At 32.9% G+C, this 12,704-nt stretch overlaps 1 protein-coding gene across 1 annotated transcript in view; it reads right to left on the bottom strand.

Moving 5' to 3' along the window:
• Positions 1-12,704, bottom strand: part of zip (myosin heavy chain 10) — a 230,892-nt gene that overhangs the window by 46,204 nt on the left and 171,984 nt on the right. The window contains exons 16-18 of the mRNA XM_089106054.1: positions 9,674-9,915; positions 5,241-5,895; positions 1,923-2,218 (exon numbers count right to left, since the gene is read on the bottom strand). Of these exons, the coding sequence (XP_088962180.1) occupies positions 1,923-2,218; positions 5,241-5,895; positions 9,674-9,915 (1,193 nt within the window). The remainder of the gene's footprint in view (positions 1-1,922; positions 2,219-5,240; positions 5,896-9,673; positions 9,916-12,704) is intronic.

Below are 12,704 nucleotides of genomic sequence, written 5' to 3'. Positions count from 1 at the left end.
ATGAACATGTGAGTACGACTGAGTTATCGCACAACCAACTTAGAAGCCTTAAGAACCCAGAATGCTGCAAGTCCAAGTCCTATTTGCCGATCAATTGAATTCACAAATTTGTTGAAGTAACAATAGCAGAGGCGCAGTGGATTGTAGTTTGAATTATTCTTCTTCTTTTTTAAGTGGTCTGTATTTTTTTTTATAAAACAAATGCTGAAGTTACAGTTGAACAATCATAATTAATTAGATTACTATTTGATAACATAGCAGAACAATAGCAAACAATGTTAAAGTAACAATAGCAGATGTGCAGTGGATTGTAGTTTGAATTATTATTTTTTTTTTTAAAGTGGTCTGTATCTTTTGAATAAAACATATGCTAAAGTTACAGTTGAACAATCATAATTAATTAGATTACTGTTTGATAACATGATTTTTAAATGATTTGAAAAATAAGTAAAGTATTCACGTCATTTTATTCCTTTTTCAGCCCTCCCCCATCCCCTAGATTATGTATAATAAATTTAAACTTTGAGAAAATTTCAATGTGAACTAGCAGAGAGAGAGAGAGAGAGAGAGAGAGAGAGAGAGAGAGAGAGAGAGAGAGAGAGAGAGAGAGAGAGAGAGAGAGAGAGAGAGAGAGAGAGAGATGGAGAGAGATGGAGAGAGATGGAGAGAGATGGAGAGAGATGGAGAGAGATGGAGAGAGATAGAGATAGAGAAAGAGAGAGAAAAAGAGAGAGAGAGAGAGAGAGAGAGAGAGAGTGAATTATTATGGTTGTATTTCAGAAACTTTTTTCGACACATTTAAGTCTATTACCATACGTCAATAGTACAATATATTTGACACAAAAAACCCGCAGGGCCATGGCCACAAAAAGAATAATACAAATACAATTAACAACTTACAAATACAATTAAAGGATTCAATTTAATTTTTGATCAAAAAGATTAAAGCTCAGAAAACCATTCAAAAACACTAATACAGACAAACAAACAAAGTCACCACATAACACCCTCACGAATAAACCGAGCCAGATTTTTAAAATTTATAGAACATGCATTTACCAGCAAATTTTCAGCCCAAGGCTCATCCTCCTCATCCACCCCAAAAATTTCCTTTCTCAAGACCCTTGACCCTTCATACTTCCCCAGAAAATATAATAAATTCTCCTCACACTCTTCACACATTGGGCAACTGTAGGGACCACTCTTCATTCTAAGCCCTCCTAAATATCTCCTTCCCCCAAGTGGCATAAAATTACATCTACAAGAAATTACCCACTTGATGTCCTCCCTAGATAGCCCAGCTCTAAAATATACCTAAAATATGAGAGGATAGAGTCAAATGAAATCGTTTTTTTTATCCAATTAAAAAATGCATGTCACCTGAAATGACATTTACTTTTAACAAAACAAAGATAAATGCCACCTTCTTTCGTGTGTACCAAAATTCACCCCCTCCCCCAGAATTTTTTTTAATTTTTTAAGCACCCTAGACAGAGGGTACCTTCTTTTAAAATCTCAGCTCTATCAGAATCTCATTGCTAACTTTTATCCAACCGTGCAAACTCGAATTTTACATGACCCAAGGAACATATTAATGAAAGAGTCAAAATAGTCCAGGCAGTCGCAAAAAAGATCTCGCATCTTTGCTTTGCTTGTCATTTACATGGAAAAGAGCCATATCTGCTTTTAGTTGGCGACAAACAAATACGAACTTTACGAACCTTTTTTTTCTCTTCTGAATTACGAACCATCTATAAACATAGTCACAATCGAATGGAACTTCAAAGGGATATTTAAGAGAGGAGTGAGGGATGGCATTTGGAAGGCTTATAAAATACAGAAAGTCAACCCTAGGAACAAAAACTAAAACCAACTAAAAAAAGACAAAGAAGAAGCAAAAGACAAGAAGAAGCAAGACTTACTTTGCTTCTTCTGCATCCTCGACCTGGTAATGCAAACTTTCCTTCTCACTTTCTAGTTGTCTAATTTTCGCATTAAGAGCCAACTTCTGCTTCGTTTCCACTTCTAATTGAGCTTGCATTTCGCTCAACTGTTGCTCAGTGGTCGCATTGGATTTGGTTGCATTGGCAGACCGCGACTCGGCGTCAACTAGTTGGGCTGTTAAAGACTCCATGTCAGTTTGTATGCGAGTCAGTCGATCTTGAACCTCTGAACGTGCACGCTCAGATTCTTGAAGGCGACTGGTAAGTTCTGACACCTAAAGAAGATATACCGAATTAATTCAAAACCCCGCAAGGGAGGGAGGGGCCCAAAATTATGTATTAACACGACAAACCGAGTCCAGATTCTCTATAAAAAAAAAAAAAAAAAAAAAAAAAAAAAAAAAAAAAAAAAAAAAATCTAGCGCTGCATTTGTAATTATAAATAATTAAATTATTAAACCGAGTTCTTATTGACTTAAACTACATGCTAAAACGTGAACATTTTTTTCCCCATTCTGAAGTAAAAAATCATTAAAAGAACCAGTTTACAAGATAATTTTGGAGCTTACCCCACTATCATTAGTTCTATTTTGGCGCTGTTTTGCAGTAATATATAGGTAGGTATATGTGCATCTCTTCAGCATTGTGAAGGGGTGTGGAGATCCCAGCCTAGGCATAGTTAATATCAGACTAAAACATGAACCAGCTCGGCTTTCTAGATATTCTTGCAAATTCTCACGACTCCACCAAATTTAGCATCTATGCCTGTTCTGACATAAAATTGTAGAATTAATACAAGGATAAGGCCTAATAGACATAAAAATTAAGTAGAAGCTAGGGAAAAAATTAAACAAGAAAAACGGGTTTTAATTTCTATAAAGCAGTGAATACAAACACATAATTAAACAAAAATACTCCGAATATTTTGGCCCCACATCTGGGAGCCTTTCTCAACGGAAAAAAAAATTCTTACATCAACATACAAAACATACTAAACAAACAAAAGAAAAAATATAAATAAATAGGAAAAGAAAACTCACATATTAAATAAACAATTCCATTCACTGGCGTATAAACAAAATTGAATGTTTATATTGATTGGAACACGCCTTCTCACAAAATATAAATGGAAATTTATCAAAAAATGAAAATATATTTATACTTGAACTAAAACAATAAAGGTCAGCTAACCCCCGGCCCATAACCCCTAAATAGATCTCACAAGTTCATCACCCAGTGTTTGAATTATAAATTGAACAGATTCGTTTGCTTGCAAGCTTAGCTGCAGTTCGTTTACCTTTCCCAGCATTTAACCCAGTCTGACCTTTGTCCGCAAGGTCATCTTTCGTATCCAAATTACTAAAGAAATAACCACACCCCTTTTTACCTGGGGTGTGGTTATTTCTTTAGTTGATAGGGTATTAAAATTAGCATCACCAAAATACATAAGCAATGAACTAATTTTTATTAAGGATATTCTAGTAGGTAATGGCTATCCGGAAAATATGATTTCTCAACTAATTGTAAAAAGGAAAAAAAAAGTTGATGGAACCAGAAATATTAAAAGAAGATGGGTCAAATCAAGAAACAAATTACATAACTTTGCCTTTTATCCTAATATTGTCACAAAAATTAAGATGAAAATTAAAAAAACATAATATAAAAACAGCATTTAAATCAGGACAAACTATAAGCTCTTTGTTAAATAAAGGGAAAGACAAGGTACCGAGAAATTTGCAAAAGGGAGTATACAAAATTCCATGCTCTTGTGGTAAATTTCACGTGGGAAGAACACAACAGATTTTAGAAAATATGCTACAGTAACACGAAATTGCCGTAAATTACGCTCTAAAACAAAATAAAACATCAGAAACGTTTGAGTCAGCTGTTGCAGAACATCTTTATAATTTTCCTTATCATAGTATTTTATTTGATCAAACAAAAATAGTAGATACGTTTGTAGGACTTTTACAAAGCTTCAGGGAAATTATAGAAATAAAAAAGATAATATATGGAGGTATTAGCATCAATAGAGATGAAGGGGATTTTAGGATCAATTCGATTTATAATAGTTTAATTAAAAAGCAGGTAAAATTTTCAACCAGTACTATTTTTAATAATAGTTCGGAAACGAAAGATGATCTTGCGGACAAAGGTCAGACTGGGTTAAATGCTGGGAAAGGTAAACGAACTGCAGCTAAGCTTGCAAGCAAACGAATCTGTTCAATTTATAATTCAAACATTGGGTGATGAACTTGTGAGATCTATTTAGGGGTTATGGGCCGGGGGGTAGCTGACCTCTATTGTTTTAGTTTAAGTATAAATATATTTTCATTTTTTGACAGATTTCCATTTATATAATGTGAGAAGGCGTGTTCCAATCAATATAAACATTCGATTTTGTTTATACGCCAGTGAATGGAATTGTTTATTTAATATGTGAGTTTTCTTTTCCTATTTATTTATATTTTTTCTTTTGTTTGTTTAGTATGTTTTTTATGTTGATGTAAAAAAAAAATTTGTTTTTTTACATTGAGAAAGGCTCCCGGATGTGGGGTCGAAATATTCGGAGTATTTTTGTTTAGTTAAGTGTTTGTATTCACTACTTTATAGAAATTAAAACCCTTTTTTCTTGTTTAATTTTTTGTAAATGGAAAAGCAGTGTGGTCTAAGAAATTATTTAAAAGCTAGGGAAGATTGAAAAAATTGAAAATAATTATGTTAATACAAACAAATTACTAGAAATGCAAAAATTAATAGAGACAATTTTTATATAAAATATTAGAAAAAAAAAAGTACAAGCTTAAAATATAGTCACTGTTTAATAAAGTGAAGTCATTTGGAAAAACTGAAAGGAAAAAAAGCCAGAAGGGGAAAGGATTGCAATGACTTTTAAAGTTACTGTAATAAAATAGGTATCCATTTCTAATGGAAATTGTAATAGCCATATTTACTATAACGATGATAATCGAATAACTGAAAAATAGCATTTCAGACGGTTGTGCTCGAGTAATAAGTCCCTCATTTTATCCAATCACAGATATATAATTAAGGTTTACAGGACGGCTGTAGGTTGCCCAACCACTGGGGGACCAAAGATATAGATCTTTCAAACTAATCTACCCCCCATTTGTACATACACCCAAAGGTATACAGACAATAGACAGGGGAGATAGACACACATACTATTCGCGACATATATATATATATATATATATATATATATATATATATATATATATATATATATATATATATATATATATATATATATATGCCTTAAAAGGAAAGTTGTACCTGTGACTCGAGGTGTTTCCTCTTTTTATCCGTCTCAGCTTTGGATGTTGCAATCAACTTGATCTCATTAGCCATATCTGCATTTTCAGCCTCCAAAGTTGCCTTGGCTTTTTCCAACGCTGCCTTTATTTTCTTGGCATTGTCCATCTGTTCATGCAAAACGGCCAGCTCTTGACTATGTTTGTGCCTCATTTCCATTAACTGGCTCTCGTGATGACCAGACTCTTCCTCAAGGCTCTTCTTCAGTAATGCTAATTCCTGTTCGCGTTTAGTTCTAAGCTCTTGCTGCGCAGCAGTTGTGTCCAAAGAGTCAAGGAGTTCATTCTTAAGAGCCTCTAATTCTTCATTCAGATCACGACGATTTTTCTCTGCTTTTTGCCGAGCAGCTTTTTCCACTTCTAAGTCCTCAGTGATTTCAGCAAGTTGAGACTCTAGCTCACGAAGCTGTTTCTGAGACTGGTTTCTCATCGCAGCTTCCTCATCAACTTTGGCCATGGCATGAGCAAGCTCTTCTTCTCTTCTAGATAGCTGTAGCTGTAGTTCTTCCACTTGAGACTTGTTTTCATTTAAATGCTCCCTGACGTCACTTAATTCAGTCTCTATTTTACGACGAGCACGTTCATATTCCTGACGGGCTTGCTGTTCCTTGATGAGCCTGAAAGTAAATAATTTTTAACAACAGTACCGTTCCCGATAGCAGCAACTGCCAATTACCCGCTCGGCCTGCTCCCCAGACTGCTTTTTTGGCACTGCCGAGCCGAAGTTATTTCAAGAAGTGAGTGAAGAACATCTCACGTTTTATTAAACATTCCCAAAAAACTTTCCTACAATTAGAAAGATAAAAATCGGTTGAGTAAACTTCCTATTTTTTACATGTTATGGGAATAAAACCAAATGAAAACACAACTTTCATTAAAAGAAGTTCCTATCTAGTTTTGTTCTGCTTAATTAGCGAATATCGGGCTAGCATAGGGTGAACCTACTTCCTGACCTTTCGAAGTTCTCAAGTTGACTTAAATACTTTTTTTTTGTAAAATATTTAGAATGTGAACAATATTTTGAGCAGAAGACAAAAAAAGTGATATATGCTGAACTATGAATATAATTCCGCACATATTTATACCTATAGAATAAAAGAATATCCGACAATAGAAATTTTCAGAAAAAAAATTCTATCCATTAGGTTAGCAAGGGAAACATAAATTTAGAGGAAGAAGAAGGCAAAAAAAGTCACATTAAATCTGTGACAGGTTTATATTAGCAGTCAAGTCAAATCTCCAAATAAAGAGGAAGAAGAAGGAAGGAGAGGAAGAAGAGGAAGAAGAAGGAAGAAGAGGAAGAAGAAGGAAGAAGAGGAAGAAGAGGAAGGGAAACATAAATTTAGAGGAAGAAGAAGGCAAAAAAAGTCACATTAAATCTGTGACAGGTTTATATTAGCAGTCAAGTCAAATCTCCAAATTACAGACACGTAAATTCACAAAAATTTGGTGGTGGGGGGAGAGGGACAAAACGGTTTTTTCTGTATATACTGTGAGGAGACATGTGTCTTTTTTGTCATTTTTTCAATGTAAAATACCAAAAATGGCATTTTTTCGATGAAAATTTCTTTCGATAAAAAGAAGTTTCTTTTTAACCTGTGTGTGTGTTTGGGGGGGGGGATAAAAAGCAAAGAGTTCCCCCGCCCCCTACACATATTGACGCCACTGCAATGTTAATAGTTATTGTGTACACCACTTAGTCATTCTTGACCTATGGACCGACACAAGCCACCACTATGGATGTTATTGTTTATAATAACATTATTATTGCTGATTATTATCTTGGTATTATAAACAAAATGTCATTACAAAATCAGTTAAAAAAAGAGTAAATTAGACACTGTACTAATATAACAAAAGGGTATGAAAAGCTGGCAAAACAGGAAAATCAAATTCATGGACAAAATTTAACAAATTCATGTGAATAATCGCCATTCGGACTCGACCGGCAAAATATTAAAGGTAGTGATAATAACAAAAAATACAATAGAAGAATATTAACAAGTGAGAAGGATTGGCCTTAACGCTATCTGTATTTATAAATAAATTGTATTTATTTCTTCAGATTTCTGTTTTTTTGTCGATTTTTTTTTAAAAACTATTTTTGCCAAGAGAGCACATGAAGAAAATTATCTATATTTTGACTTGGTATGTTTTAAATATCAAACTAGCCCAAACAATTTCACAATCAATAAAATAAAAATAATTTAACTTACTTTCTGAATATTTCAGGCTTTATCCAAGGAAACCTTGACCTTTATTAAATTAAAATAATCCTTAATTTAAACTTGTGTTAGAACTTCTAGTTCTAATGGAGTTTTGCGCTAGTGGTACAAGTAGCGACACAGTAGTAGAACGGCGTAAGAAGTATATTATTTCTATTAAAGCTAAAGTACTTGAGTTCCTTGTTTCATCAGTTTCCTATACTCTTTGCTATAGACACTGGCAAATTAGGAATTAGCTGAATGGAAAAAAATACGAGCCCAGTGCAGTCCAGGCCGATGTGATTAATTTCTTATAAGGCTTTCAAAGGAAATTGGGTATAATGGGTGATCAAGAATTATCAGGGTCTTGTTAGACTGGAAATTTACTTTAAATACTAAGCACTCGTTAAAGAATTTTGTTTTTTAGTAAATATGGAACTAAAAAAGGAAGACAGAGAAACCAAGAAAACAAGAGGAAAATGTCTTGGATGTTTGCCGGGGGTTTCTTTTCCGAAATCGAATCCTTTTCAACATTCTCACTTTTCATACATACTTTACACTATTGTTTTTCTATTCACACATAATGCTTAATCAACAGTTGACTATAATACTTTTTTTATTTTTGTAAAATAGTTAGAAAGCAAACAATATTTTGTGCAGAATACAAAAAAGTGATATATGCTGAATTACAAATATAATCTCGGACATTATTATACCTCAAGAACAATAAAATTGAGACTTTCGGAAAAAAAAACTATCCACTAGGTTAGCAAGGGAAACATAAAAAAAAGAAAAGAAAAAAAAGATCAATGTTAAAAAAAAATCAAATTAAACGGGATTCCTATAGCCCAACAAAAGATGTTCTTATCCCAATACAAAAAATGCAGAACAGTGGATTCCCATTTTCCCAAATTATAATCAGTAAAATCTTCTGGATGATACAGTTCAATCCTCTTCAGTATGTGTACTACGATTGAGGATCGTAATTCCCCTGGATGACTGGATCCCCTGGATGACTGAATGACCATGGCAATACCCTGTAGAATAGCACCACTGAAAAACCCACAAGAAGCATGCAAAGGCAAGATGTCCACATATTGGACTGGGAACAGATTAGAAAAACAGATTAAAATTGATATTTCATCCATTTCTTTTTTTTCTCTTTTAGCTTTGTCATAGACTAAAAATAAAATAAAAAACATTAACTATTGTTAAAAGACTATTGCTTATAACCCCTGACCCAACCTGGAGTTGGATTCTAATGGTTCCAAAATCATTCTAAATGAATTTTCTTTATTTCAATATATTTTCATTCTAGCTGATCTCAAGCAAATATTTACCAGTCCAACGTTTCCAAGAGTGAAAAATTGTGTCATTATCTGTCGTGCATCTCTTATAAGGCACATTTCTTACATTTCTTATCTGTTCCCAGTAGGAACAGGGCGGTAGGAATGTGTTAGCCAGTGTCTCGGTCTCAGACATGTTAAATCTACAGGTTTATATTAGCAGTAAGTCAATTGTCTAACATTATAGCTTCACGAATTTGCGAAAATGTAAGGGGGGGGGAATGTATTTTTAGTATCTAGTGGGAGGAAATATGTGTCGTTTTTGCCATTTTTTCAAAGTAAAATACGAAAAATAGCAATTTTTTTATGAAAATATCCCTAAAAAGTTACTGTCCATTCATTCAGAAATAAAGCGTTTAAATGATGGAAAAATTATAGAACCCTGAAAATTAAAGAAACATCCAACTCACGCCGATCTCAGATGGTTTTGATACAATTCAAGTTCAAGTTCTTTTAATTTTCAAACTAATTTCACTCACTATAACACTATAATACATCATGCAACAAAAAAGAAAAATATTTAGAGGGTGCCTACAAAGTGAGTTAAACTGAAAATCAGCAACCTTAGAACAAAAAATAAATAATATTATAAAAGTAATAAAAGAAAAATAATTATTTTTAATGATTTAAAACAATAACAATAGTAATTCAAAACAATAACACCATAATAAGTACTCAGTTGAATTAATGAAATAAAAAGGATTGTTTTTTTTTCTACCAGCGACCGGCTTGAGCTTCAAATCTAGCCAGTCTTCTTTGTCTTTCCAGAAGACAAAGAAGACAGAAGACTTTGTCTTTCCTTTGTCTCCCTGCAACACAGTAAAAGACTGGAGACTGAGACTTACCTCTCTTCAAGATCAGATATACTGGTTTCATGTTTGGCTTTAAGCTTCGCCAAATGTTTCGACTTCTCTTCTTCTTCTGCAAGAGCCTGACTTAAATCCGAGACCTTCTCTTCCATTGCCTTTTTCTCCTTTGAAAACCTATGATGGCCCTCATCTGCTAAAGCCAAGTCTTCTTCCAGTTTTTTTAAACGTGCTTCAACTTGTACTTTCTCCAGTTGAATTTTTTGACGAGCTGATTCCTCCTATATAAAAGAATTGGCCATTAGCAATAACACTAAATTAAAAATAATGCTTCCAAAGTTAAATCTTTACTTTAAGAGGGGGGAGGAGATGTAAGACTAACGGCATTCGAGATATTTTCGCCCAGGGTAAGGAAGTACTAATATTTGGTTTGCTAAGTATAACTGCACACAGAATATTACAAAGTTTCCACCATGATGTTTCCACTTTGCTTGATAATAATTTTGATTTTGTAAATGACCCCAAAACCATAATTTTTTCTATTTTGGGCCACACGAGACGTAAAAAACAAGTATTCTCAAGAAGGGATTCTGAAAATTACTAACCTGAGAACACAATTTTATATAGTTTTTCAAACTCTATATTATGAGGTAACAATATAATTTAAAGTTCGGATCTTAAATAAAAATACATAAAAATAGCCCTTCATTTAAGAATTATACAAAATATACTTCTAAACTTTGCAATCTATGAATTCCAATTATAATCTAGAATTCCAGTAAATTGGTACACTATTAGTTTTTTCTTGGAACAAATTCATTAGACAAAGAAATAATATTCTAAAAGTCTCAAATCTATAACTTCAATATAACTAAATCTCCAGAACAATAAATGAACAATCAAGACAATGGCATTTCTTTGTATTTAAACAATTTAATAACTTTATTCACTAGTACCCCTACAAGTGGCTGGAACAACCCAGAACAATGGCATTTCTTTGTATTTAAACAATTTAATAACTTTATTCACTAGTACCCCTACAAGTGGCTGGAACAATACAGAACAATGGCATTTCTTTGTATTTAAACAATTTAATAACTTTATTCACTAGTACCCCTACAAGTGGCTGGAACAACCCAGAACAATGGCATTTCTTTGTATTTAAACAATTTAATAACTTTATTCACTAGTACCCCTACAAGTGGCTGGAACAATCCAGAACAATGGCATTTCTTTGTATTTAAACAATTTAATAACTTTATTCACTAGTACCCCTACAAGTGGCGTAACTAAGATTTGGGCGGGAAGGGGATATCAAAATAAATGTGATAAATCCAAGATGTCACCATCTTCTGCAAGTTAAGCTAATTTTGTGCCACTAATTTTCTATTTGATGGAGAAACAACATTCATGGGCGTAGGGAGGGGGGCAGCGGCCCCCCCCTAAGACCTTCAAATTTACATTAGATATGGCTGAAAAAGCAGATGGTTGAAAAAGCAGTTGATAAAAGGCCCTTCATCACACTATCGACTGCCCCCCCCTAGACAGTATGCTGCCTATGCCCATGACAACATTAATATATATATTTCAAGACAGAACAAAAAACTCGTTTTCATCAACTCACCCAGTTGCATGTATGTTTGTACTATATAAGTTTTAAATTTTTAAGCCATTTTCATCCATTTTCCGAATATTCAATTACTTCCAAATTTTATTAGTACATGCACTTCCGATGACAGCGCAATAATTGAACCTGAAAATTTCCCTTTTAAACACTCCCCCTTGCATAAACGAAACAGCATAAACGTATGACTGGGCATAGAAAAATCAAACAAACACTATAATACCGGACTTGATACCGCAGCAATAACAACACAACCCCGTGCCCGTGGTAGCATAAACCTGAATCTTAGGTAATAAAAATTTTAATCTTGGAGAAGACTGTTTTAGGGAATAAATTTTTAAACTCTTTTTTAAAGTGGACTACAAAATGGAAAATAATTTATTCTCGAGAATCTTTGAATATAAGGAAAAATAAGGGGCGAAAAGGATTGGACTTTCCATAGCTTTACATTTTTAACTCGTTTTCCTGAACTCAAAGACTTGTTTCATTTACGCTCTAATAGCTTAAACCGATTTGATATCTATGATATCCGTTTTACGCATCTTTTTTCACTTATATTCATAGATTCGTGAGAAAAAAAAATTCTACTATTTTGTCTAATTTGAAAACAAGTATGGTTACCATTTCTTCTGTAAGAAGCATGAAAATAAAAAAGACAATAAAAAAAGATAATAAAAGGTAAAATCAAGAAATATGTAAATCTTAGTAAAACAACAAGTTTTCTATAGTATTTATAACCTTTCATGTAACACAAGAATGGTCTATCAAGCATGGCACTTTCAAAACAAATTAGCGGCTATATTTGCAATAAGCAATATTCAATTTAAATTTTTAAGAAAAATATTCGAGAGCAACTGAAAATTTTTAAAATTTGTTGAGTTTTAATTTTTTATTACTTTTATGAGTCCTTAATTTTATATTTCCCTTAGGTACTCTACACCATATGTTAAAGTGGTACCAATTTTCGTGTTTATTTTGCGTACTTTTTGATATTTCACCTTATTCGGCAGAAATTTAAAGCTGATCAGGTCGATGTCATGGCTGAACTAACACAACTCATTTCATCAAAAGGTTCCTCATTAAATTCCCAATAGAAACACAAAAATAGAATACACAAATAATACTGCTTTGATAGCTCACATTTATAGCAAAAAATTAATCTGATCAGGTCGAAATTTAAAACTGATAAGGTCGATGTCATGGCTGAATTTTATCAAAAGGTTCCTCATTAAATTCCAGACAGAAACACAAAATTAGTATACACAAATAATACTGCTTTGACAGCTCACATGTATAGCAAAAAATTAATCTTTTACATTTATAAAAAAAGTAAAAAATTAGTATACACAAATAATACTGCTTTGACAGCTCACATGTATAGCAAAAAATTAATCTTTTACATTTATAAAAAAGTAAAAAATTAATATACACAAATAATACTGCTTT

Source organism: Artemia sp. Qi Xiang Cuo, chromosome 20 (genome assembly GCF_049724085.1).
Source record: "Artemia sp. Qi Xiang Cuo chromosome 20, ASM4972408v1, whole genome shotgun sequence".
Lineage (NCBI taxonomy): Eukaryota > Metazoa > Arthropoda > Branchiopoda > Anostraca > Artemiidae > Artemia > Artemia sp. Qi Xiang Cuo.
This window is presented reverse-complemented; position numbering and strand designations above follow the sequence as displayed.